Source organism: Crocuta crocuta, unplaced genomic scaffold, assembly GCF_008692635.1.
Source record: "Crocuta crocuta isolate KB4526 unplaced genomic scaffold, BGI_CrCroc_1.0 scaffold1097, whole genome shotgun sequence".
Taxonomy (NCBI): domain Eukaryota; kingdom Metazoa; phylum Chordata; class Mammalia; order Carnivora; family Hyaenidae; genus Crocuta; species Crocuta crocuta.
The window spans coordinates 141,321-168,900 of record NW_027532638.1 but is presented as its reverse complement, the minus strand read 5'-3'; the positions used below and the strand labels follow the sequence as shown (position 1 = coordinate 168,900).

The 27,580-nt window shown below is 45.7% G+C and overlaps 4 protein-coding genes and 1 non-coding gene across 5 annotated transcripts; 1 reads left to right on the top strand and 4 right to left on the bottom strand.

The window, feature by feature from the left end:
• Window positions 1-510: 510 nt before the first annotated feature.
• Window positions 511-582, bottom strand: TRNAQ-UUG (transfer RNA glutamine (anticodon UUG)). The gene has a single exon. It is a non-coding gene; the product is annotated as a tRNA-Gln (tRNA).
• Window positions 583-5,191: 4,609 nt separating this feature from the next.
• Window positions 5,192-7,164, bottom strand: LOC144245257 (histone H2B type 1-C/E/F/G/I). Its single transcript, XM_077780674.1, has one exon. The coding sequence runs from the start codon at window positions 7,126-7,128 to the stop codon at window positions 6,748-6,750; it is 381 nt and encodes a 126-aa protein (XP_077636800.1). The 5' UTR covers window positions 7,129-7,164; the 3' UTR covers window positions 5,192-6,747.
• Window positions 7,165-7,457: 293 nt separating this feature from the next.
• LOC144245264 (histone H2A type 1-E-like) lies at window positions 7,458-8,140 on the top strand. The gene has a single exon (XM_077780681.1). The coding sequence runs from the start codon at window positions 7,458-7,460 to the stop codon at window positions 7,842-7,844; it is 387 nt and encodes a 128-aa protein (XP_077636807.1). The 3' UTR covers window positions 7,845-8,140.
• A 657-nt stretch (window positions 8,141-8,797) lies between these two features.
• On the bottom strand, window positions 8,798-12,638 carry LOC144245273 (histone H3.1-like). The gene is made up of 2 exons (XM_077780689.1): window positions 12,595-12,638; window positions 8,798-11,810 (listed from the first exon to the last, which is right to left on the bottom strand). The coding sequence occupies exon 2, from the start codon at window positions 11,772-11,774 to the stop codon at window positions 11,190-11,192; it is 585 nt and encodes a 194-aa protein (XP_077636815.1). The 5' UTR covers window positions 11,775-11,810; window positions 12,595-12,638; the 3' UTR covers window positions 8,798-11,189.
• Window positions 12,639-22,465: 9,827 nt separating this feature from the next.
• Window positions 22,466-23,223, bottom strand: LOC144245266 (histone H4-like). The gene has a single exon (XM_077780683.1). It carries the CDS (start codon window positions 23,013-23,015, stop codon window positions 22,704-22,706), a length of 312 nt encoding a protein of 103 aa, XP_077636809.1. The 5' UTR covers window positions 23,016-23,223; the 3' UTR covers window positions 22,466-22,703.
• Window positions 23,224-27,580: the final 4,357 nt, after the last annotated feature.

The following is a 27,580-nucleotide window of genomic DNA, read 5'->3' as shown; positions in this document are numbered from 1 at the left end:
AAGCCGGTCTAAGAAGGAACCCGGCCCCCGTGCGGCTCGGAGGGGCTGCGGGGCCGCCAGGGCTGGGGCCGCGGGGGGCGCACCGCGCGCTCTGCACCTCGGCTTGCGGGGAGCGCCCGACGGGGAGGCNCGGCGCGGGGGCGCGCGCCCAGGGCGGGTGTCCATCGCTTCTCAGCTCAGATCCCTGTTCCAGGCCTACGGCCACCTGGCCGCTCCTCGTGAGACGGAAGTCCTGTGCGCACACCAGCCCCTTTGTGGGAATCAAGCCAAGGGCACACGTCGGAGACGCGAGTCTCCGCCCCGCCACCCCACACCTCCAAACCCGGATCTGGGCGCAGTTTACAGGATTGGTGACTGCTTCTTGCTGTGCGAGTTTCTGCACGTGGTCTCGCTGGCGCAGGCGAACTCACGCTTCCGATAATATTACTGCTTGTGAGGGCTTCGTATGGAAGCCGTGCAGATCCCAGGAAGAAAAAGGGGAAAAAAAAAAAAAAGGCAAAAAGGCTAGGAAGGTCCCACCGAGATTTGAACTCGGATCGCTGGATTCAAAGTCCAGAGTGCTAACCATTACACCATGGGGCCGGCGGGTGCCTCTGCTTAACAGGTATCTCATGTGATAAATATTCATCACTGATCCAGCTCCTAATCCCCAGATTTTAATTTTTTCCCCTTCCCTCCCCCCAATAAAAGTGCACCGCCCCCTGCAGGCGTATGTTGGAAGCATGAGTGTTTCCGTTGTCTCCGTGGCTGGGGTCACAAACGGCTTTTACAGGTCATGACCGGAGAGGCTGAAGTCCTGACCTACTCAGGACAGTCTTCTACAAAGAATAGTCCTTAGGACTGCACGGCTTTGGTAAAACCACCTTCTATGTTCTTCATCCGGTTTTCAGGGGCCTTTTCTAACTGAAATTCCTGCACCCGCCTTTGCACCCGTCTGTCTGTAGTGAATCATCTCACAGACATCTGGCAGGGCGTGTTGGATTTTGTTAGCATTTTGACTTAGGAAGTCAGTTTATTCTGACGTGGGAAGTCAGTTTCCGGTCGGGGGTGTTGGGAGACTCCCTTGGAATCCTGTTACCACGTGAGAATTCTGACCACTTCCAGGCCAGGATACTGCTCAGAAGCCCATACCACATATTAGTGGTCTGGCCCACAGTGTCAGTAACAGGCATGTGGGTAAAGATGCCTTCGGATGATTGTCGCCCTCGGCAGCTGCCCCGAGAATCATCCCACATTGGTGAACTTCCATCTGAGGCCCCAGATGTCTTCAGGCACATCCTGACCACGGAATCCACGGATGTAACAACATGTTTTTGTTTTTTTGTTTTTGGGGTTTTTTTTGGTGGCACTAGAATTTGGGCTGGCTTTCTATGCTGTAACAGTAACCAGAAAAACTTCTAGAAACGGGGATTCTCCCTGCCCACTCCTTCAGTATTGCCCAGTAGGACGGTCCTCAATTTTCTGTCACATAAGTAATATGTTAATGAGCATCAGCGTTCGTGTCCCCTTAGGGGCCTATTTATGAACTGGTGATAGGCCCCCAAATATGGTGACTATTGACCACACTGTTGGCCACAGGGTCTGCAACAGCGGGATGAAATTTGAGAAGTTAAAAATGTGAAGTAGATGATTCAGGGCAAGAATCCCCCCCAAAGACACCCTCTAAGGGCCGTGTATTGTTATTCTATGAAGCGCCAAAAAGACATTTGTGGGCCATTCACCCAGGGTCAGTCCAGACTCTGCCTTGGTGCTGGGGGTGGGGCCGAGAACAGGATTCCTCTGTTAGAAGCCACCTCTTTAGGGATCTGTTTACAAGAATATCCTTCACCGCCCTGGGTCTACACCCTCGTGCAGGTGAGGCCGTCCCCCCTGATTCTGCAGTGCTCATTTTCAGCAGCTGCCCAGAGGACCTTCGGGTGTGCGAGGCTCTGCAGGAATTAAGATGCACGACGAGACAGAGGCAGACCTGTGACGCTCAAAACCTTTCCCCTCCATGGCTCCCTTTGCTGCGCCTGCACCAGCCTCTCTGGCTGTGCCAGAGCGTGCCACGCAGGGAGCTGACTTGGGCTCCTTACACCCGTCCCTTCCTCCTCGAGTAGCTACTCCTAGATGGCGGTTCTCTCTCCACTTGCTGTCCGTGATGCCCCACTGTCCCTGCCCGCCTTCACATTGTGACTCCAGGGGCACCCGGGTGGCTCAGTCAGAGGTGGAGTGTTCAACCCTGACTGAGGTCATGATCTCACGGTGTGTGGGGTAGGGCTCTCTGCTGTCGGTACTCTTAGCCTCAGATCCTCTGACTCCCTCTCTCTCTGCCCCTCCCCTGCTCACTCTCAGTCTCTCAAAAATAGACAAACATTAAACATTTTTTGAAAAAAAAAGTTGTGACTCCCAACTCGCTAGCCACTGCCTTGCTTTATTTTATACAGACTACTTAGCAAGGAGCTGACATAGAATGGATTTAATTAATTAATTAATTGTTTTTGGTCTGCCTCACTCCTCCCCTCCATGTTCCACTAAAGAAAAGGAACTTTCACAAGCTTTTTTTCCCCCACCATGTCTCCTCAATGCTAGACTAGTGCCTGCTCTTGTCTATGGTCAATATCTATCTAGTCAATAGATGCTCCTGTTTTATGATTAAGTAAAATAATTTTCTTTACACTGGCTGATTGGATCACACAGAGGTAAAATGACTGGCTCTCCAATGATTTGCCTGACTTATAACTGGGATTTGTGGGGTGCCTGGTGGCTTAGTCAGTTGGGCGGCCGACTTCGGCTCAAGTCATGATCTCATGGTTTGTGGGTTTGAGCCCCACATCGGGCTCTGTGCTGACAGCCAGCTCAGAGCCTGGAGCCTGTTTCAGATTCTGTGTCTCCCTCTCTCTCTGACCCTCCCTTGCTCACACTGTCTCTCTTTCTCTCTCAGAAATAAATAAAACGTTAAAAAAATAACTGGGATTTGCAACAATTTGTATACTTTTCTTATTCCCTTAATGCCTGATGCTTAGTGATTTTCCTATTACACATGTGGTCTTAAGCTCTGTGGATTATTCGACCCTTGTTACAGCTCCTATCTTATTAACATGTGCTGAGACAGACGGAACCATAAGTTCTTATAGGAAAATGGTGAGGTTAAAGGAAACCAATTTGGAAAAAAAGCTTGCATGAAGGAAGATGGGACTGTTTGTATACTACACACCTAAAAATAGAAACCAAAGCATACCCTTCTTGCTGACAATGGCCAATAAATGGGTTAGAAAGAAGGATTTCCTGGATGGTGGAAGACAAGATCCAATTCTCTTGTATGAAATAGCATCCTTTTCAATTTCTTTTCTATTTCTTCATGTAAAATATCAAGCCAAGCCTGCCCAGGGCGGCCCCGTGTACGTACCATATTGCCGTCCTGTATGGGGGTCTGTGCCAGTGTTCAAAGCTGCTGCCCAGTAGTTTGCAGTTGATAAAAATATAGGAGTGTCATTTGATTTGTAAGGGGATCTCTGAGGACCCCGGAACACTAGAGGGCATTGCACAGCCCTCCGGCACTTCTCTCCGGTGTGCAGTGCGATCCATTGGCTTCTTTGATCCTAGACTACAGAGGCAACAATGTTGTACATGAAATCTTTCCTTTAAACTGGTAATAAATCCTTGTGAGTTTCCTCTACTAGTTCCAAAATCGACCAGTGATACTTTCTTTTTCTCCTTCACGCTCATGGAGCAAAGAAATCCTATGAATGGTGGACTAATTTAATAATTTGGGAGCCTGCTTCACTTAAATAACCATCCACTGTTATATTGGCATCTAGGATTTTGTGTATTTCAGAATCTGACTTGATACACTCTTCACAACTCATATTAATTGTTTTACCCTGAAGTCCTGCCATTTTCAAAAGCCCACGCGGAGTACAGAACGAAGCCCTTGGTGTAACATTCTGTCAGACTAATGGCTCATGCCCATGGGCTGCTCTCTTCTGCCTCCCGTTGTGGACTTTAGCCCCACCAACTGTTACTGAGTCCTTGAATGTGATACCCACTTTCCTACTGCATCTGCTTAGAACGTTGTTTTGTACAACCCTCGCCCCTGCCGGTAATATCACCTATCTTGTGCTCCTTGGGTTTTCCATACACATCTCTGCCATGGCATTTATTATGTGTGTTTTACCTGTATTTGAGCAGGGGGATTCTTAGATTTATTTATTTACTTGTTCATTTATTCATTTATGGGCAGTGCATACCTGATTTAATATTCAAAGAACATAAAAGGGTTACAATGGAAAAGATCCTCCTTTTATCGCTGGAAGTGTATCTAGTATCCTTCTAGAGGTATTTTACGCTCATGCAAACATATATATACAGCATTCTACTGAACACGATCTTGTACCTTACTTTCTGCACTAGCCAGTAAATCTTGGAGACCATCACATATCGATACCTGGAGAAGCTTAATCGTCCACAGTGGTTGCAAATGTGGATTCTGAAGCTAGATTTTTTAAAAAGTATTTTTTCATTACTTACTGACTGTTCAACCTCAGGCAATTTACTCAACCTCTCTGAATCCCCACTTTATAACCTATAAAAGAAGCATAGTAGTAATTTGACTCATAAGGTTATTATAAAGACTGAAGGATTGAATATATGTAAGAATCTTTAGGACATTGTCTGGCACATGGTAAGCAATACGTATTAGCTACTGCTATTATGAAAAACAGCATTCTTGTTTGTTTTTTTACCATTGGAGAGAATAATGCACTAACTTTTCGCTTTGTTTTCGGTCACTCAAATTGCTTCTAATCTTTTGTACTATAAACTGGGCTGCTGAAAAACCCTGTACATATGTCATTTTGCTCATTTTCAAGAATAATACAATCCCAGCAGTGCGGCTTCTGCATGTAAAAATATATTCATTGTTTTGAAAGAGATTGCCAAATTTTCCTCCATGAAAGTTTTACCAATTTTCAGTGCCCCCAGCGGTGATTGAGAATTAAGATCACGGAGTCTTATTCAGGAATTTCTATTTCTAACCCAACACACAATGACTGGCTTATAGTGAATACTAAATGCTAAATAAAATGTTAGTTAACTGGGTGGAAGAATTGGGAAATACAGTTGGGTTTTGGTGGCAGCAAGAAAGCATTTTAAAATCCACTTTAGCATCTTGTTTGTTGGCTAAGTCACAAGATTACTGGAAGGCAAGGTAGACACAGATGACTTTTATTGGTCACTTTGAGTTGGCCTATTAGACATTTCTTTCTGAACCTGGAAAGAGTAGTAAATAAAAATTACTGCAGTTTTGTTATTACCTTCGTGCAACAGAGTAGCAGGGGATCATAAGTAGAAATTTGTGCAGAGTACAATTGATATACTGGCTTTCCCGTAGCAAAATGATTTCCTACTGTAATAACCCATCTTCACATTTATTATTCCACATGACTAACACAGGCAAAGATACAAGGGCGAGAAGACAAACTTCTCCTGTAATCTTCAAGTTATTCCTATTTTAGAGGGAAGGCATGGGGACCCATACCTTCTGTAGTTTGCTGCAGGACACAGAGCCAAGAGGTGGCCTCATTGGGCCGAGAACCCAGCACGGTGCTAGAGACACAGTTAATGTCTAATAAATTTAAAGAAGTGAGAAGTTACTGAAGAAGGATGCTAACAGCAAAGGCCTTCATTTGCACTTTCCAATCTCACCAAAGCAGAGATTCTGACCTAAAACAAGCAGCAGATCCTACCCAAAGCGCAGACTCCAATTTGGCAGCTTAAATTCCATTCACGCTTTTTTTTTTCTTCTTGTTTTGTTGTTGCCGCTCCTGCTGCTTTGTGGGCTTGGGTGACTTGTTTTGCCTTATTTGAGAGAGAGACGTCCGTGCTTATTTCATAGAGCTGCTCTGAGAAGTTAACACACACTAAGCACCGTACCTGCCTTATCGCACACAGCGCACCTGCAAGCGGTGTGTTCGCTCAGCAGACCAGCACTCAGCGCGGCGCAAGGGCTGGAGGCTGGAGCCAGAGGCAGGGGCTTCTTCCTACCCAGGGAGTCCAAGACCTTTACTGTCCCTTGTGCCTGCCTATACCGTGCGGTGAGTAGCACGGGGAGACCCACATTCACTCACTAACCCCTTTTTCTTGCTTAGAACATTCAGTTGAGGACTCAGCATCTCTTCTCCCCTGCAAGGGCGCCACAAATCCTGCCTCACCTCCACCCAAGACGGCCCCAGAGATGCTTCAGCACCTCCCTTCCTCCTCCTCCTCCTCTGGAACAAGAGGGCAGAAGAATTGTGAAGCTTTCCCGCCCGTGTTCCTCTGGTTTTCAATTTGGTCCTAAGAGTTCAAGCAAAAGGCTGGCTTCACCCCACCTCATTTCCCCCTTCAGTGCTCTGGCTTTTGACTTTTGGCCCTGGGGTTTCCATCTATACAGTCAACATCAGATTTAGACACGTCAAAGGCGGGGAGGCACTGGGAAGGGTGATGCTAAGCGCCACCACAGTGCTGCACAGGGAACAGCAAGGGTGTCACCAAGCCCGCCACCCGGCAGCTGCCGGCGCGCGGCAGCGTCAACCGCATCTGCGGCTTCATCTACGAGGAGACCCCCAGGGTGCTCAAGGTGTTCCTGGGAGACCGTGATCTGGGACCCCGTCACCTACACGGATCACCCGCCTCTCTAATGGTAAGCAAAGTGCATCAGCTCTTTCTTGGTGAAGCTTAAATGGCTCTGAAAAGAGCCTTTGGGTTGGAGCGGGCCTCCGGGCACACTCACTTGGAGCTGGTGTACTTGGTGACGGCCTTGGTGCCCTCGGACACGGCGTGCTTGGCCAGCTCGCCGGGCAGCAGCAGGCGCACGGCCGTCTGGATCTCCCGGGACGTGATGGTCGAGCGCTTGTTGTAATGCGCCAGGCGCGACGCCTCGCCCGCGATGCGCTCGAAGATGTCGTTGACGAACGAGTTCATGATGCCCATGGCCTTGGACGAGATGCCCGTGTCGGGGTGCACCTGCTTCAGCACCTTGTACACGTACACCGAGTAGCTCTCCTTGCGGCTGCGCTTGCGCTTCTTGCCGTCCTTCTTCTGCGCCTTGGTCACCGCCTTCTTGGAGCCCTTCTTCGGGGCGGGGGCGGACTTGGCGGGCTCGGGCATGGTCGGGACGTCACCGGACGCGCTGGACACAGACAGCGGAAGAGAAATAGCAGCAGCAAAGCGCGCCTTGTCCTCTTTATATAGAAGTCCTTATGCAAATAAGGTGTAAGTGACAGTCCTAGGTCTCATTGGTGACTATTCAACATGACGTCAGTAGTTAGTTCTGCTCAATCACATAGCGAGACTCACAAAGCTACATTCTTACTGGATAAAATAAAGCCACAACCCTAACCAATGCAAAGTGTTCTTTTTCGCGCCCAATAAGGGTTATAAAAAGTGCTGGTCTTTGTGTTCCTTTTACTGGCTAACGTTTGGCACTTCGGATCGTTATGTCCGGACGCGGGAAGCAGGGCGGCAAGGCGCGCGCCAAGGCCAAGACGCGCTCGTCGCGGGCCGGGCTGCAGTTCCCGGTGGGCCGCGTGCACCGCCTGCTGCGCAAGGGCAACTACGCCGAGCGGGTCGGGGCCGGCGCGCCCGTGTACCTGGCGGCCGTGCTCGAGGACCTGACGGCCGAGATCCTGGAGCTGGCGGGCAACGCGGCGCGCGACAACAAGAAGACGCGCATCATCCCGCGCCACCTGCAGCTGGCCATCCGCAACGACGAGGAGCTCAACAAGCTGCTGGGCCGCGTCACCATCGCGCAGGGCGGCGTCCTGCCCAACATCCAGGCCGTGCTGCTGCCCAAGAAGACCGAGAGCCACCACAAGGCCAAGTGAGGAGGAATTTGGAAACCACTAAAGAACAAAAGGCTCTTTTCAGAGCCACCTCTATGGTCATAAAAAGGTGACACGACTTGCTTCACTCTCGCGTTAGTCTTTCGTTCAGGATGATTAGGAGCACAGTCCCCAGTTAGGCTCTAACCTTGGTTAACCCTCAACTCCTGTCCACATTTCAGGGTTGGTACTGTAGCGGCCAAGCGCAGTCTGCCCCTACCTTCCCACATGGGTATGTTTTGAATGAGTTACTCCCAAAACTTCCAGTGCAAAGACACTCATCCCCTCCTGTTTCCCTGAAAGCTGAAATTTATCACTAGAGATAGGGACTCTGACGGCTGGAGAGCTGTCATTTCTACGAGTCTAATTAGCTCAACTTCTGTTTACTTGGTCAAGGGTCTCAAACATGTCTTCCTTAACCTGTCAAGCCCTCAAGTTTTTGTCTAAAAAGTATAAAAGCTTCCTCAGCCCTTCCGGGTGGGAAATTTCGGTGGGCCTCCTCATGTAATAAAATGCATTTCCTGTTAATTCTGTCCCATGTCAATTTATCCCTTAAACCAGGTAGGGTCGAAGGGTGCAATGAAGGATGAAATTTTTCACTTTCCTACAGTGTATTTTGTTACCAAGTTGACATTTGTGAAGTAAAGAGACAAATTTCGCAGTCATTTGTATTGAATATACAAGAACATTACATTGATTCAAAAAGATTACCTATGTAAATACCTGGAAATTTGTTGTAGGTGGCTTAGGTGACAATTTTACTATCAAATCAAATTAATTTGGGGGGGTGCAGGAGTGGTTTCCATAAATGGTACACAGAAACCCAACAGGGTGTTAGCAAGAAGACGGTAAGTTTGTATTTTAAAAAATTTGCCTTTAAAGAAAAATTTGGTTTTAATGATCTGCTTACTAAGAGTATTCAAATGTAATTCATAGTATTTTATTTGTATCCATGTCTATGTCAAGCATATGGGTACATATATTACCACACTGCCAACGCACGGATGTCCAATCTAGCGGTACACTCTCAGTCGTAACAAGGGTGACACCGAAGGCTACCAACTTGATTCCAAGTTTTCATGATGGAAACCTACAGTTTGAAAAAACAGAAAGACCTCTAAAAAGCCAAAGGCCATTTTGAGAATAGTGAGTTCAAAGATACAGGTCTGTTTTCCCTATTTCTACATGGGCGAAGCAAGATCCTTGTATACTAGGCCTTGGAAAAGACTGGAATGTTTATGCTACTTCTCAAGAAACGGAGGCAAAAAACTTTCTTCTGTGGCCTCACTTATTAAATTTTAATGTACTTATACTTTCCATGAATTTTCGTTTCATATTCAGGTATTATGCATTCAGGACACAATACTAAGACACTGCCTGTCCAAAAGAAACTCAGTCTAATGGGAAGAAACAGAAAAGTAAACAACTAAAACAGAAGACGGCAAGAGAAATAAGCACAGGATATTAGGAGGGCGTGGAGGAGAAGATCTGTGAGAAGGAACAGCTCATCTGCAGGTTAGAGGAAATTGGAAAATAGGGGATAGGATGGGGATCTCTGTGGAGAATGAGCATCGGCAGATCCATGGCTTGTGATATGTTCGGCAATGACACCAAGTTCGATACTGTCGATAAAGTACAGGTTGCAAGAGACGGGAAGGGGCCTAAAGGAATCTGTAATCCACTTGCTTTGTTTTAAATGCTTTTTATATAGCATTTAATGACTATATAAATAATGACTCCCAAACCTTTATGTCCATCCCAGCCTTACCTCTTGAGTTCAGGTGTGCATATTCATGTACATTCAGGAATTCTCGCAGATCGGCAGGAAACTGAAAATGCACACCCCAGACTGATAATTCCGTCCCTGTTCCTCCGGTGAGCCTTAAAGGATGGCATCACCATTGACACCTTAGCATCAGCCAAAATAATCTGGGGTTACTGAGCATGCATTTTTGTGTGGTAGGGACCCCTCCCTAAAGAGAGAGAAAAAGAGGAGGGAAGACTTCAAGGTCACCTAGATATGCGCCCAGGTGCCTACATTCCCCATGGCCTTGTAAACTGAGACAACTTAATCAGACTGCATGTTTACGTGTGTTACCATATATGGGAGACAAAGAAATAGAAAATGTATTTAAAAAAAACGATGCCATGTGATGTGGGCCGCTCGGTTCTTTTGGGTACGAACCCAACTGAGCGGTGCCGGCACGAATAAAATTGCTTCCTGGAAAGAAAAGCCTCGGTGTCACGACTCTCTGTGCGAGAATCCTGCAACATTTGCATGCCATCCCTATGGCAAACTTCAATTCCTCTTATGGGGTGATGAAAGCTCACCTTGAAAGCCCAGAAAGAGCTGAGGTAGATTATCACAAGATTATCCCAGTTAGCACATGGAGTGGATTCAGAGGCAGGGAGTAACCACATCCACAGATCTAAAAATGTCCACACAACTAGAACTACTCCTGCACCCGGATAAATCTTCATATACTCAGAACTGAAAGACTAATTTGGAGAATCGTACTTATTGCCTTCTCTCTGGGAGAGGGGGCTCTACCCAGCCAGCAAGAGTATGGGTCAGAGTGGACAGGGCCCTTCTTAATAGCGATTTCCCAGCCCAGGAGGAAGGAAAACTCTCACACTTGAGATTACCAATCTATTTAGAAACTGGCCTTAGATTGTATCAACAGCCTCGTGTGTGCGTGCACGTGTGTGTACAGGAGGGTAAACTGTGATGGTGGGAGGGCACTGCTTTCCTCCAAATAAATATACCTTCCCTTCCATAGGAAGGGAGATTAAGGAGAGAACACCTTGCTTGAAAAAGGAACTAGGGCACCTTGAATAGTATACTGGCATCATCCTAAAATCTGGATGCGGAGAACACAGGTCCTACTTATTCATGAACCCACTCTCAGGAAGGCAATGAACAGGATCGTGGCGGGTGACTAGGTTAGCAGTTGTTATGTTGGTATCCAAGCTCCAGAGTACAAAGCAAAGTTACTTAGAAATTTCTTTCCACGGGCTTCTAAGTTGAGAAGGGACAGAGAAGAGAAAACGAACGTGCAGGCGGTCTTCCTATGTGCTGAGCCGAAGCGGATTACCGTGAGATAAAGGGCAATGTACCCCATAGCAGAGCGGCTAGACACGGCGAAAACTATCAACCGGAACAAGCAGAATAGCTAAGTCAGGTGCACTTGAGTGCTTTTACCAACTTCCTAAAACATTGTAAAACGCCCAGAAATGGGGCGGTTCTATAGACGTAGCCCCCCAATAGGTACAGGGAAACAGTCCTTTTCAACGTGCATGTGGTGGCTCTGAAAAGAGCCTTTGGGAAGGAGGGAGAGACCTTACGGTTCAGGCCCGCTCCCCGCGGATGCGGCGCGCCAGCTGGATGTCCTTGGGCATGATGGTGACGCGCTTGGCGTGGATGGCGCACAGGTTGGGGTCCTCGAAGAGCCCCACCAGGTAGGCCTCGCACGCCTCCTGCAGCGCCATGACGGCCGAGCTCTGGAAGCGCAGGTCGGTCTTGAAGTCCTGCGCGATCTCGCGCACCAGCCGCTGGAACGGCAGCTTGCGGATGAGCAGCTCGGTGGACTTCTGGTAGCGGCGGATCTCGCGCAGGGCCACCGTGCCGGGCCGGTAGCGGTGCGGCTTCTTGACGCCGCCCGTGGCCGGCGCGCTCTTGCGGGCCGCCTTGGTGGCCAGCTGCTTGCGCGGGGCCTTGCCGCCCGTCGACTTGCGCGCCGTCTGCTTCGTGCGAGCCATGGCCAGAGAGTTCAATGACCGTAAGGAGAAGCCCCTTCTGTCATATTTATAGTGAGAGTCAGAAGCTGATTGGACAAAAGGGGACCAGCCTACACAACCGGTAACAGGATTGGTTACAGACTCGAAACTTCTATTGAGCTCCAAATGCTCTGGTATTCTTGTCCACGACCTCATATATTTTTTCTGTCCGCTTTATACTAGCGATTTCCCCTAAAAATAAATACAAGCTACATAAGAAACAATTTTTTCCACATTAGATCCATATTAGAACAAAATAAACAGGAGGAATTATTTTAAATCCTATTTTGTTTAACCTAATATTTCCAAAATGCTCATTTTAACATATAATCAACAATTGATATTTTTACATTCTTTTCCCAAACGCTGCGGAATCCAGTGTGTTTTTGACAAGTATGGCACTTAATTCAGACTAGCCACTGGCTACCATACTGGACAGCTCAATTCTATACCTTCTTTCCTCAATTGTTTATACTTTTTACACTTCGAGATTTTTCTTTTTCAGCAAGGAAATTCTAATTTGCATGTAAACAATCCAGACTAGAAACTTCATAGGGAAACATCCTTACACGAACTAGTCATGTTCAGATAACATAAAACTCCAGTGCAGCACTTTACTAACTTGGAAATTCAAGATTGCAACAGAAACCCGTCTTATTTTACAAATTTGGGAAAGGACTGGCTTTGCCATGGGCTTGAAGAATGGCGGGTAATTGAACAATTACTCCCATTCCTACCTTAAGGAATTTACCTTCCAGCAAGGTACCTATGGTAGGAATGAAACGAAGCCACCCTTCTGCAAGTGCATCCAGAGTTCCCACCAACTGGGAAAACCACAGGGTAGGTTGCTTGCAGGGTCTTAAATCAGATAGCTTTTAAAATTTCATCATTACAAAAAGACTTTGTGATACTGCTTTTGTTTAAGCCAAGTTATGGGGCTGATAGAAATGGGTTTCATAACGGTTACCAGACATACATAAGCATTCAGTGTCCAGATCTCCTGAAGAAATTGTANACGGCCGTGCGCCTGCTGCTGCCCGGCGAGCTGGCCAAGCACGCCGTGTCCGAGGGCACCAAGGCCGTCACCAAGTACACCAGCTCCAAGTAAACTCGTCTTCCCCCGAAAGACCGGATCCTGCAGACCCACACCACAAAGGCTCTTTTTAGAGCCATCCACTCCTTCTAAGAAAGAGCTTGTTCGCTGTTAGATTTTTAACGTATACGTGGGCATTGTGTATTTTAGAAGTAAATTACTTAGGACAAACCAGCGTTCTTGGTAGCAGGATTTGCCTAGTGTTTTGGCATTGGATTTGCAGTTTCTTTTTAGTATGAAATGTACTACTATAGATCAATGCAGTGATCACTTCCACTCTTGAAATTGGGCTGCAGAACTATTTAGAATTTCCTGGGGTGAACTGTGTAGAACATAGTTTTCTGGCTCCTTCATTTTATCTGTGAGTAGACGTGGGGTAGTTTCCACCGGAGTGAGGGTTAGGGCAGGACCTGGGGACTGTAGGTCTCCGTTGATAAAGCTGGAGTATCTACTTGCCCCCAGACTCCGGTGGGCCTACAGCCCAGCCCCCTCCATCTTTTAAAACTGTAGTTGGAAGGCATATTGTCAGATCAGCAGTGCTGACTGAAAACTTGATTACTTAGTGTCACCAGGCAGCATAGTTCAGATTGTGTTCTATTTTCTCACCTCTCAGGAGTCTATACCGTGGCCACTATCTCCTGCACTCCTCTTCCTCCCTCTCCCCCACCCCCCTGTAAATGTATAAGCATTAGAGTTTTCAGTAGAAGTGTAATAAGTATGGTTTGAAAACTAAATCTGAGTCCTTTCCCATCAGGTTAAGTGAAGGCTTGCAAAGGTTTCTTTTCCTTCTCTGCCTTTTCAGTTCCCTTTAATATTCCCAGCAACGAACTCAGTGTGTCTTTTCATTTCTATGTAGCCCACCGTTCTTCACTCCTACATTTATTCAGCAAATTGGTCTCCAGTGTAACAGGTGCTAAAATGTGTTTCTGCAGTGAGACAGTCCCAGCATCTCCAGGGGAAACCGAAGAAAATATGGACCGTGAGAATAACCTGGGAAGTGAGCTAAGTGGAGCCTGCTTGGTGGGTAAGAGCCCGTAGCGGGGAGGGAAGTGTGCCCCAGACAGGGTGGTCTGAGCACCCAGCACTCCTTTAGAGGCTTCTAAAGCTACTTTAGAGTGGCTGGAGGCTGGGATGGCTGGACATAAATGTGGAAAGGGAAGTAAAAGGTGGGGTAGAAAACCTTACGATACAGACGTGCTGTGTACACCTTGACAAGAAATATAATGTTTATCTGCTGGGGGAAGGCAGGCTTTGCAGAATTTTAAAATCTTGCAAGACATAAGATTCTGAATCATTATCCTGCTGTCCCCTTTGAGAACAGATTGAAAGGGAGTGAGAGCCGGATCAAAAAGTTGGAAATACCACACAGGGGTGAGGTCTGGACTAAGGGGGCAGCAGTCAAGAAGAGGAGGGAGGAAGCTGGGGGGGAAAGGAAGCAGGCAGGGTCACGCCTTGCTTCAGGCCGCCTGACTTCCGGGAGGTGGAGGCACACTGGCTGCAAAGTGTAGCTTTCAGCTGGAGCAACGTCAATGCTCAAGAAAGGGGGCTCAGAAAGTGGGCTTGGGAGCGACACTCGCCATGTTCATTTCGATCGGGGTCCAGGCTCGCGCCCCCAAATACAGCACCTCGGCATACACTACATATCCTAAGTTTGAGAGCTGAGAAACTGCAGAAGCAGGAAGGTCACTTGGCCCCCCTCCCCCATCCCTGTTCCGCCCTCTTCCCTGGAAGCAGATGAGTCCCTCCAGGGAAAGGTGCCCCTCCTGCACCCAGAGGGAGGCCTTCTTGTCACCAGAGACAGGCAATTGGGGGCCAAAAGGCCTTTTGAAAAAAACATTATTTCTTCAATTGGCTACTCCAGGCCCAATGCCCTTTGTCTTGTCAGTTCCTCACAAAGTCATCTTTTGTCTAAAACGTATGAAATTCCCCACGGGAGTCACTTTGTTGAGACTTCCTTCCCGTGTAGCATGTACACATTCAATCACATTTGGACCCTTTTTCCTGTTGATCTGACTCCTGTTGGTTTAATTCTTAGCCATAGATCCAAAGGGGATAGAGAATTCTTTATTCCCCTACATTTCATTCAGCAAATATTTATTGCTCTCCTACTACAAGCCAGGCCCAGTTTTAAGCCCAGCAATATGGCAGTGACGTGGTTCCGAACAAGTCTCAAAATGCTCCTTTGGCATGTGGACTATTTGGCACATGAACTAAAGTCAGACAACAACCCCACAGGCCAAGAACAACTTTTGGCCCTCCCTCAACTGCCCTAAAGAATTTCCATAAGCGGTGGATAACAGAGGGACAGCTTTACCGGACAAAACTTTTTTATGTGAAAGGTGCAGCTATAGGCCGGGCAAACAACTGATTAACCAAACTGCGACTCTTACTGGTCAGGAGGTCCGTCCACCCCCCCTGCTTTGTGGCCCCAGCCCCCCGATTTCGTCCTCAGCCTGGGAGGGCGGCTAAGCATCAAGTTGCCTGACTGCCTTTGAGTCTCTTATTCTTTTACAGGGCTTCTGTACTTATGAAATCAAGTTTGTTTTTCTCCTGTTAATCTGCTTTATGTCGTTTTAATTAGAGGACCAGCCAATGAACCATGAAGGGAATAAGGGGAAATTTTCAGGTTCCTACAATGAACAAAGATGAAGGACTTATTCTTTTAAAGACGGTGATTTTTCTGCCCCAGTTAATAAGTGCAATGCATTGATGTGGAAAATTCCAGAGGGGGTTCACTTTTCCTTTAAGCCCAAAACAAGATACAGTATATTGAAGGAGAGCAGAATATACCACCTCAAAATATGCCGCTTTGGTATTGTGTCAGTGATGGTGAACTCACATGCACAACAGTTATTGCTGGCACAGGTGAATGTGATAAGACTTTTGTGGAAAGTGTAGTAATGTGAATCAAATACCACAAAATCTGCATCCTCTCTGACAAAGCATTTCAACTCTAAGTTATCCTCAGGAAATAAATTATGTATAGATCTCCTTTAAAACATATAAAAAAAGAAGAAAGCACATGTTAAGCACTAGAGAACTTGTTTAAAATGTATCATAGAAAGTGCTTATGATTTCTACAAACATAATCACTTTTTTTCACCTTCAGTCATGTAACTTTTCCAAAGTTTCAACTGAAAATATAGATTTCCTTTGGCAAAGGAAACTGATTAAACTATAGAACAGAATAGAAGTTTTAGTAATTGTTCTATCGGGGAACAAGAATACCCTGCCCGTTTCTAGGTCCTTCTAGCTAGGCTAGAATCAAATTGACGTGAGACAGATTAACAGTAGAAAATCAAATATAACAGTGTATGTAGAGGGAATCCACACAGACATGAAATTTCAAAGGCCAGCGAAATGAGGCACATATGTCATTCTGATCAAGGAGGAGGGGCGAGGGTCTGGGACTTCAAAGGGAAGGAATGCACTTCACCTGAAGAGTTTGGTAAACAAACGTTTGCTGGGCCATTCAGTGGGGCATAGAGAAGACTTTGGTCAGGCAGGCCTTGCCAGGTTCCCGCGCATCTTCTACACATAGTTCCTACTGTAGTTATCTACTGTGAAAGCTCTGGTCCTGGAGCAGGGGGTGGATGCAAATTCCTTTTAGGCAGTTGTGGAGGAGATAAAAAGCTTTTCTTGAATTTGCTGGATTTAATAACCATGCCACACTGGCCTATCTCATGGCGCCTGTCCTTGCCCGCCCCTGTTCCAAGTGCACTGTGTCCAATGTGACACATTGATCATTGGGGAAAATAATTATTTTAAACATCTAGTATATTAAGACATTGCTAGAGAATTGGTTAAAGTGTACGATAGAGAATTCTTAAAGAAGGCTACCACAGAGATATTAAAAACAACTTTTTTCTCTTTAGAGAGGGGAAGTTGACTAAAATATAACAAGCGGAAAGAAATTCTAAAGCCCCTATACACGGCACTGTGTGTCTTTGAAAGAAACATGTGCATTTATCTGTTCACCAAAATACCAGATTAGCCAACAGCCTTAAGTGTTCTGTGTGCTGAGGTAAGAGCTTGCTAGTTTATTGTTTGTTTGTTTTTTTGCATTTTTCATAACATTCAAAAGCAATTTTTAAAGCTTTAAAACGTGGCCGCCAAATAGGTACTAGGTACAAAACAAAACAGCACTAGGAAACCGAAGGCTTTTTTTTTTTTTTTTTTTCTTAGACTTCCCTCCCCCACTGGGTGGCATTTTGCGTCTTAGGTTCTCAGTTCGGTCCGCCGGCGGACGTATAAAAGCAAGCAGCGCTGGGGACACGACAGGGCGTTGCACNTCAAGCGCCAGGGCCGCACCCTCTACGGCTTCGGGGGCTGAGCTCGGAGTTCCCGGCTTCAGGGGCTCCCCTCAGCCGCCCGGTCTGCAAACAAAAGGCCCTTTTCAGGGCTCCACCCCCTACCCCAGAGGAGCTGTGACGCTACTTTGGCGCTCGCTGCCCCGCGTGGCGCGTGGGTCGCCCCCTCTCCTGCTGCAGACCTTACGCAGCGGCCCTCGCCGCCTGCCTTGGGGTCTTGTTAGCGGGATTTGCTTGAGGAAGTAGGTTGTGTGAAGGGGCCTCTAGGGCTTGCTGCGGGGAACACAACTTTTTGAGGCCCAACTGGGCCCGCTGGGGAGACCCTCTGATGGGCCCCGTGCAAGAAGTCCTGATGGAGAGTCTGCTTGGCGAGAGTTGAAAAAGTTTTCAGACTTAAAATTCAGAAGAGTTTTGTCCTAAGGTTTAAGTTTGTTTGTAGTTGGGGTCTCTGCCCCCTCCAAATGTCACCTGTCCTCTCAGGTCGGTGTGAGTCTGGAAGAACAACTAATGCCCTCTTGCTGCTCATGGTCACTTATTTACCACGAAGAGTAGAGAATTTTTACAACTTAAGGTTAAAGGTGTATGTTTTAAGGATGAGGATCATGATTGACATTCAGCGCTAGCTTATGTTGGACAAACGGTGAGTGCGTCCTTGGTGGTTGCCAATAAAAATTCGCTGGCAGTTACAGTAACATTGTTATTCAGATTTGAGAAAAAAAAGCACAATGTTTCTGCTTTTTGGAGCTCAAGTGTGTTTAGTAGATATTTTCACAGAGTTTGTGTCATTAATGTAAACCACACGACACATGTATTTTCAACTTGGGAAAATGTCAGATTTGGCACCAGCAAGTGGACCCACATATACTTTGGACATAAAGACTAATCTCAAGCATGTAAAAAAAGAAATTTTTAAGTGAGTTAAGATGTAAATGTCCTGTCCTAGAATTCTGCTTACTAAAGTGACGGTAGATGGTGAAATGTTTAAACACAGTCATTAGAGGCATCCTTTGGTTGTGAGATCAAGTTAAGTTCTAAATCTTTCCTGGGCCTGAGTTTCTTCATGTACATGGTTGTGGTGATGATGATGATGATGATGATGATGATGATGATGATGATGATACCTCACTCAAAGGATTATTTTGATGATGATGATGATGATGATGATGATGATGACGACGATGATGATGATACCTCACTCAAAGGATTATTTTGAGGATTGAGTTGATAAGGTGAAGTGCTTAAGTAACAGTGCCGGACACACGCTGCTGTGAGAAGCACCTACTTATGCTTCACCATGAATTGCATCTCATTTTGTGATCTCTGGCTGTGAGTAACTTTTTTTTAACCACCACCTTCCAACAGAGATCCAGCCATATTAACTGACTGGATTAAGATAGTCTCTTAGGGAGCCGTGCATAATATTCTGGTGTCAGTATGGTTTTTCCCAAACAACTTTGCAAATGATGGGGATATTCTATCTATTTAATTTATTTATTTATTTATGGAGTAGAATTTGGTGATTCATTACTTACACATGATACCAGTGCTCAGCCCAACAAGTGCCCTCCTTAACGCCGATACCCCATTTAGCCCATCCTCCACCCAACGGAGATATTCTCTTGATTATTCCTACAATGTGTACTTGTTCATTTGCACTCATTTTGGGTTTATGCCTTGCTGACCTCAAAATACACTCCGACAAGCTGTCCTGTGGCACAGAAAGACCCAGACTAAATTACAAAGCGAGAACGCTTGGGTCTTTCAATCCATTTGAGCACATAGCCTGAGACAAAGGGGAAGACGTGTGGTACGTTACAGCTTGGGATGAGGGCGTGAGGAGATGGACCTCAGCAGCTGAGTCATTGGTTATATATTTAGTTACCTTTCTCTCTGCAACATACAGCCTTTCTTGTTGAAGACCAGAGTCCAAGTTTGCGCAAGTAGTTCCTCAAATGGAAGGTAACCCAGCACCAATGACAGGGACCTAGTCTTTTGAAGAGAGACAGTTATGACTGGCCACAGCTGTTGCTTAGGCAGTTCAACTGCCTCATAGCCAGGCGACTGATTTGTGTGTCTTAGGCAAAGGATATGTGGGGCCAGAATGCACATCACCAGAGGGGGGCTGCACTGAGGTAATACCTGTTCCAAATACATTTAGTGTATCATAAATATTTAGTGCCTCATGTATCTCCTGCATGTTGAGTGTCCAGGTGTTTCAAGTATAAACGTGCCTCATGAATATTACGTATCTCTTGGTCCTTTCTCTATATGCTTAATACATACATGCTCAATTTTCTAACTATTTATCTATACCTAAGACATAAGTTTCATCCATCACATTTGTTTCTATAGCAGTGTTGAATACCTTCAAATAATAGAGAAATATATACTTTGAAATGTTTAGAGAATCAACATCAAGGCTTTTTATCACCTGTGATCAGACCGGTAGGTATCTTATGATTAAGTATTTAAAATTTTATCTTTTGTCTTCCTTGGTCTGTTTTAATGATAGTTTGGAAAGGGGATAAAGGCCTACTTGTTTTAAGAAGGATCAGTTAGTTTTAAACCTATATTAACCACGTTATAATTACTGCATTCCTAGGAGACAGCACTTTGTATAAAATCCAATCATTATTCTGTGTGGTTTTGTAGATAGAGCCAATCAATATATAACCCGTTTTCAACAGAGTCGATAGTTTTAAGTATTCCTGACAATTTACCAGGATTTCTTTTAATAGAATATTTTTCTAAAATGTGAGGAATCGGGGCACCTGGGTGGCTTAGTTGGTTAAGCGTCCGACTTTCGCTTAGGTCATGATCTCGCGGTTCATGGGTTCGAGCCCCGCGTCGGGCTCTGTGCTGACTGCCAGCTCAGAGCCTGGAGCCTATTTCGGAGTCTGTATCTCCCTCTCTCCTCTGACCCTCCCCTGCTCACGCTCTCTCTCTCTCTCTCCTAGAAATAAATAAAAATATTTAAAAAAAATAAATAAATAAAATGTGAGGAATCATTTGAAAAAGATAGCAATTACAAGTATAAGAAGACTTTAGTGAAAGAATTTTAGCTACAACCAAATCAGTTCATTCAGTCCTAACTGATTAATTCTTGGTTTACTGATCTTGGGCTAAGTAACCTGCTTCTGATATGGCTTAGAAAATCTTAAATCAGTCCCACGGCAGAGTCTGACAGGTATCGGGTACATTTATTTATTAAAGTTCTTTTGATGCTTCTTCTGGAAAACTCCATTTCTGATCTGTATTTTGTAGAATGGGCCTCTAGAAAACAGTCTAAGGAAAAACAGTAACCATGTGCTGATGTCCAGAGAATGTCTGGGTAATTTACTATATTAATCAGTGTTATCATTATGGATGGAATAAGATAGAATTCTCTAAGTATGATACTGTGAATACGGAGGAGATTGATAAGCCTCTTAGAGGCTTCTGATATTTCCCGTAAAGTATTTGTTATTTTTGCCATGGCATTGCTATCTAGGAACTGTCTGTTGGTAGTTTTGTGTGGCTACTTTATATCAATATAAGTATGTTCTATCCAACGTAAGTAAAATTGTTAAACATTTATATTAAAAATATTTTATCTGGTTAACTTATGAATGTATAATTTATTTTTGATTTGCCCTCTTTTTTCCTATTACACGATATATATAACAACACAGTTCTCACAATTGTATATTGCTAATTACAAAGTACATCTTTTCTCATCAAATGAGAAACTATGTGTGGCCTCGTGGCCACGTGGGAAACTACAAAAGGAGTTTAGATAGAATAAATGCATTCATGGTTTCATTATTCAAAATTTGGGGCCTGGATTTAGGAAAGGTAATATCAAGAAGTTTTGAATGTTTCATTAAGTCAGGCTATGACCATAAGTCATAGATTTCTGAAGACAAGTACTAGAATATTAGCTATAAAAATAACACTTAAATAATGTACAGAATACTTCGGGATTTTTCTTTTTCTTGTTTATTTTGAAGAACTGAGAGACTGTTATCAAAATTATTAAAGAAATCAAGGGAAAGCCACAAATAGATAACAGACCTTCAGAAGGTGTTGGGGAAATATAAACAAAGTCTCACGACAGATAATCTTCTACAAGAATAGCAAAGGAAATATCATTCAAAACACTGTGGGTTTTGCAATTTTTTTTAATGTTTTTATTTATTTCTAGGAGAGAGAGAGAGACAGCGTGGGCAGGGGAGGGTCAGAGAGAGAGGGAATCACAGACTCTGAAACAGTCTCCAGGCTCTGAGCTGTCAGCACAGAGCCCAACGCGGGGCTCAAACCCACGAACCGCAAGATCATGACCTAAGCGAAAGTCGGACGCTTAACCGACTAAGCCACCCAGGCACCCTGGGTTTTGCAATTTAGAGTCATATGTTAGCTGAAATTAGGCCCATCTTCCCAGGAAAATGAGATCAGAATCATTAAGAAAGAAGGCACTGTATCGAGGATCCTGAGTTGGGAGACAGGCCAGATGCATATTTAGTATTTGACCTTACAAAGCTTAATTCTTGGTGAGGCAAGGGAAAATGCTTTTTTAATTTCAACCTTAGAAAACACACACACACACACACACACACACACACACACAGACACACACACATATACATAGATAGATCACTGTTTACTCTTTTTATATCCCTGCGGACAATGACTCCTTCAGGCTGTGTATCTGCACTGGCCAAACTTTCTCCTAACTTTGACTTTGGGTTTCTTTCTCTCCTTGCTAAGATCTGGTCTGGAGGAATACTAAGACCTACTTTGAGTTTCGGTCTGGGTTTCGGTCCCAACCGTTTGTTTGATTCCTTTTCCGCTCCCTACCCAGGATCTCTTCAGCAGCCCCTCTGGGTTAGGGTCTGCCCTGCTTTCTCATCCTAACATTTCTCTGCTGCAACCGTGTTTCCCTTATTACTTCGTTGAAACGCCTTTCAGCTGCGCCCCGCCCCCAGCACCCCTCTGTGGGGAACTGGCCTGAGTCCTCATCCAGCTCCCACAGTCCACACTGTGTGGAAACCGGATCGGAGCCAGAGACCAACCACGTGCTGGACCCATCAGAAGGGGGGCAAGCAGTAAGGCTTCTCACAACTGCCTCTCCAGTCCACTTAGCCCGCACTTGCTTCTCGAGCAGGACATGTGTCACCAGAAAGGCCACTAAACAGGGATAAAACGTGAAGGTCTCGTGAGTACTTAATGCACCTCGTCATGAACTCCGTGCGGAGACGCGGAGTGTCCGTCTCGCTTCCCTGAACCCTGACACGCGCACATCTGGGCCCAGAAATGATCCTGATCCACAGCCTCGAACCCGCTTCTTGGCAGCTGCGATCAGACCGAGGCTCCTAGTAGTTAAAATCCCTAAATGCCACGGTGAAACCAATAAACGCTAAACTGCGTGTCAAGTTTACTCGTTTAATTCACTGATGCTTAACAAACTGCATGAACACAGCAAAACCGCAGTGAACTTTGCTGGCTCGGATGCGTTGAGGAAACTTCCTGAACAGCATGAAGGACAGGGAAGCACAAAAACGAGACGTTGGAGTGGAGGACATGAAACCAAGACCCAACAGGGGGAATTAAAGGGAACTCGCGTCACGGCCCCTTCGCTGAAGGGATGGGGGCCCTGAGAAGGGCCTTTTTGTGCGTGTGGCGGTCGTCGTGGGTCGCGGGCGCTCAGCCCCCGAAGCCGTAGAGGGGGCGGCCCTGGCGCTTGAGCGCGTAGACCACGTCCATGGCCGTGACCGTCTTGCGCTTGGCGTGCTCCGTGTAGGTGACGGCGTCCCGGATCACGTTCTCCAGGAACACCTTGAGCACCCCGCGCGTCTCCTCGTAGATGAGGCCGGAGATGCGCTTGACGCCGCCGCGCCGGGCCAGCCGCCGGATGGCGGGCTTCGTGATGCCCTGGATGTTGTCGCGCAGCACCTTGCGGTGGCGCTTGGCGCCGCCCTTGCCCAGGCCCTTCCCGCCCTTGCCGCGGCCGGACATGGCTGCCTCGGTGCGCTACGGGAGCAGGTCGCAGCGATGGCCCTGTTGTCGCGATCGCAGTAATTATAAGCAGGCGTCGGACCTGGTTGAGAACCGAAAGCGCGGGCGGGAACCGAGCCCCGCGGCCGCACCCCGGGCTCCGCCCCGCTCTGCACTGAGAGCCAATGACGTGGGGGGGAGGGAGCCTTTCCTGAGCCTGTTGGTATTTGTATCTGAAATTCTGTCTGCTCGTGAGAGTGTTCACAGGGGCTTATTTTTTATAACCAAGTACTGTGCTCTCTCCTTCAGAAGGGGGGTGGAAGGGAACCCTAAGATGTCACCCCAAAGCAGGAGTGGACGAGCTCAAGACACATCTTCCCCAAATATGCCACGTTCCTATGAAGGGTACAGAATATGCCGCCCCCAAATAGGCCTCCCTGGCCTAAGGGCTACTTTTGAGCAATTTAAAGAAATGCCAGACGCAGGAGAATCTCTAAAAGCAGAGTACAAGTCACTCTTTCTTAAGGGGCGTTTTACATTTATAAAGGAGATCTCAGTCTGTCTCCCTTTCTATGCCGGAAAGACAAGGAAGACCACATGAGCACAGAATCTTGCAGTGAAGAAAGCCGGACTTAATTCTGCATAACACCCTTGCCTTGTTTCCCATCCTTTTTCTGGGAGCCCATGACTGGCTCCCTGGGCTCGCCCCTCCCAGAAAACGGGCATCTCTGGTCTTTAATGGAAGATGATATGTAAGGTGGTGTTGGGCTTTTCCAGGGAGTTTTACTAGGATTTTCAGTCTCTCTCTCCTGTGTATATATGATGTCATTAAACCTCTGTTTTTCTCTCATTAATCTGCCTATACTGTGTGTGTGTGTGGGGGGGTGAGGTACAGAACTGTTGTGCCCGATTCGTGAGTCCCCAGAGACCACCAAGGAGCCGACACCGATGCAAGTACAAAAGGGTCTTTATTACAAGCTCGGGCAGGGGCTCACCCGCCAACCGGTGTAATGGCAGCAAGGTGAAGCCCCGAACAATAGCGAGCAGGGTTTTTATGGGGTCAGGGACGGGGTGTTACAGTCACACGTTGTACGTATAGCATCATCACATAAGTTCCAATTACAATTGTACAGCACTACCCATGGTAACAGCTTTGACCATTCAGTATCTGCGAGGTGTTCATTACATTTGGCGGGACCCAATCATGACTTTTGAGAATCCTTTGAAAATGACCAATTATGAGGTGAGTTCAGAGGGCCCACGTGGGGTTCAGGCAAGCGGTGAGAAATTGGCTAGTTTGTACAGAATAACTGTCTACAGTTCCCAGCCTTGACTCAGACCACAGGAATGTTTTTTTTGATTAGCTGATCTGAGGGCGGTCCGAGAATGGCTTTAACCTTGAGCAATCTGAGGAACTGGGGCTCCGTGCAGCCTGAGGTTGCTCTTAATGGAGGCCTTAATTTCAAAATGACATTACTTAGGCTCTTCAGAACCTAGCAGGGTAGGGAGTAAGTTACTTTTCCTCCCCTACACTGTTCTTTTGCATTACATCAATATTTTACGTTGCAGCTGTATTAGAGGGCCTGATTTGGCACGATAGGTCTCATGATTTCTTTTCAAGTTTCTGATCTCGTTTCACAAGATTCCTTTCATGGGCAACGTTAGAATCATTGTAGTAGTTTCAGGAAAAAAAATCCCTTTGAGATTGTGATCACAATTACATTCACTATAAATTCATTGGAGTACATTTAAAGCCCTACAAAAATGAAGTACTTGTATCTACAAACTTACTGCTTGTGGTTTGTTTTTTCTTTAAGCCTTTTGATTTTAAATGACTAAAATAAAAATTTGGTTTTCACATGACACTTAGAAAGATATTTTTCACATACCTGGGATTTTATTTTTTAAAAACAAATACAGGATCATACTCTGAAATTTTTGACACCAATAATTTTTGTAAACTCCTGTAACTAATGTCACCCATTGTTCAAGTGTGTGTTACAGGAAGTGGTTAATAGCTGAAACTCGAGTTTGAAAAGCTTGGTTTTAAATTGTACCTTCTCTCCTGATTGGGTTTTGGTCAGTAGCTTATGCTTTCTAAATCTTTGTTCATGTGCAGAGTAGGATTGGGATCATAACAGTATTTACCTCATAAACTTAGTGTAAGAATTAATGCAGATGATTTATGTAAAATACCACATACACATAGCATGCTTCCTTTTAATACAGTAATTTTTATTTTTAGCACTAAATTTAAAATAGTTTATATTAACTTTATACTTCAAAATGTTTCCACTTTAATAAACATGAATTTAAAATATTCTACATTTTATATAAAATGTTAAATAACTAGTATTTATTTTTACTACTTCTTATGTTATTAACAGACTTTATTTCTTTTAAATATGTATTTATGGTATGTGGGAGAGGGGTGAAATGTTTCCTTTCTTCCCTTCTAAGTTCTGTGGCTCATCTAATAATTAAATTGATACGAGACAGAGTAACAGGATGAAAACAAACTTTATATGTATGAGAGCCTCCTAAAAATAGAAGACCCCCAGGGCACCCGGGTAATGAGGCTTAGAGAACATACTGAACTAAGGGGGAAGGGTCTGGAGGCTTAAAGAGAAGTAAGACCATTCAGGGGAAGGAGAGAGAAGGAGTTTAGAAAAGAAAGTTTCCCTGTCATGCAGATATCTTTCTCAGACAAAACATATCTCTGAAAAAAGAAAGAAAAGAAAAGAAAAGAAAAGGTATCTTCAGAGACACCTGGGGGCTCAGTTGGTTAAGCGTCTGACTTCAACTCAGGTCATGATCTCTGTTCAAGCCCCGCATGGGGCTCTATGCTGACAGCTCAGAGTCTGGAGCCTGCTTCTGTGTCTCCGTCTCTCTGCCCCTCCCCTGCTCACACTCTCTTTGTCAAAAATAAATAAACATTAAAAAAACACAAAAGGTATCTCGGTGGCACCTTTCCTTGGCACAGGCCCCCTTTCCAATGTAGATTAAGGCAGGTGAGAGGGAAGTTAAGAGGTTTTCTTGAATCTGCTAGTTTTGATTGCAGTTCGCTCAAAATCATCCTTATGCCAAAGAGATACATTTTAGGTTGGAGAAATCTGCTGTCCTTCAATAGACTTTGATGGACATTTATTTGGCCAAAGAATATTTTTAATATTTATTATCCTAAATAAAATAAACATCTGTTACTTTTTTCCTCTGTTCTAATTTCTTATATATGTATGTACATCTTCACCAAGTATTCTGTCTTGAAATAACTTATTTTTTTAATTTTTAAAATATTTATTATTGAGAGAGAGAGATAATGTGAGTGGGGGAGGGGCAGAAGGAGAGGGAGACACAGAATCAGAAGCAGGTTCCAAGCCTAAGCTGTCAGCCCAGAGCCCGACATGGGGCTCGAACTCACAAACTGTAAGATCGTAGTCAGAAACTAAACCGACTGAGCCAGAGCCACCCAGGCACCCCCATTTTGAATTAACTTCCAATCAGTATCTTAACGGCTAAAAGTGTAAGTGAAGGATGATCACAGCAAGGGGCTCATTGCTGCTCCCTCTTCACCAAAACTCCATCTCCTGAGACACTACCACTACACCAAGAAAACTAGTATTTTCAATTGTAAGGCCACAAGTCTAAACGTCTAAACCAAACTGACTCCATGACAGGCTTTAAGTTTCCCCTCTGAACTAGAAGGCCTGAGTTTCAGCTTCCCCGAAACTATCAGGCAGTTACACACTGCCCAAGGCAGGAGAAACCACCCTTGCAGCACCCAAGCCAGAAAGGCCAGCGACCACCCTCCACATTGTTGAGGGAGAGGCCTGGAGATAGAAACTATCGATAGGACCCTGTTACCTAATGTTAAAGTTAACCCGTTAGTCGCCGAGTAAGACCCTAGGCTCGCTCTGTGACTGGTTGAATTTAAAGGTACTCTAAACATCGTAATTGAATCCCGCCAAAAGTAACGAATACTCTAGACAATGTGTATGGTCAAACCCGCTGTCAATGATGTTGTATAATTATGATTGGATCATCGTTCCCATGTCACAACTTCTGTAACTCCTCGGTCACAAACCCCATAAAAACCCCACTCTGCCCTTGTTCGGGGCTCTCAGCACGGATCCACGGCGCTGGTGAGGTCTGGGAGCCCGAGCTTAAGCCCGTAAGAAAGCCCTTTGCTTTTGCAAACGTGTCTTGGACTCCTTGGTGGTCTTGGGATTTTGGGGAGATCGCGATCTGGGCATAACACAACATAGACAACTTCAATAGTAAGCAGATATAAAAATCTGGAAGCCAAAAGATTATAAAAACCACACAAAAGCAACCTTAGGGGAAGTCACTGAGAGCCTCAGAAGTTTGTACTGGTTGGCGCAACCCTAATCTCTGCCCTTGGTGCTCGCTTCTCAGCCAGCACTCTGGCCAGCACCCTGGCCTTCCTCCCCCAACCCTCTGGCGCGCCGGAACGGTCATGGAGCTGTTTTATTATTCCACCAGGTAACGACGCGTAATCATCGACGTCAGTAGCATTTATTTAAATGTGAGATTGTTGGTAGATTGGGGGAGGTGGCGAGAGGCAG

What these genes read in the sequence shown, in the direction of transcription:
- LOC144245257 (XM_077780674.1), bottom strand. Translation starts at nt 7,128, where the DNA reads ATGCCCGAGCCCGCCAAGTCCGCCCCCGCCCCGAAGAAGGGCTCCAAG.
- LOC144245266 (XM_077780683.1), bottom strand. Translation starts at nt 23,015, where the DNA reads ATGTCCGGCCGCGGCAAGGGCGGGAAGGGCCTGGGCAAGGGCGGCGCC.
- LOC144245273 (XM_077780689.1), bottom strand. Translation starts at nt 11,774, where the DNA reads ATGAGGTCGTGGACAAGAATACCAGAGCATTTGGAGCTCAATAGAAGT.
- LOC144245264 (XM_077780681.1), top strand. Translation starts at nt 7,458, where the DNA reads ATGTCCGGACGCGGGAAGCAGGGCGGCAAGGCGCGCGCCAAGGCCAAG.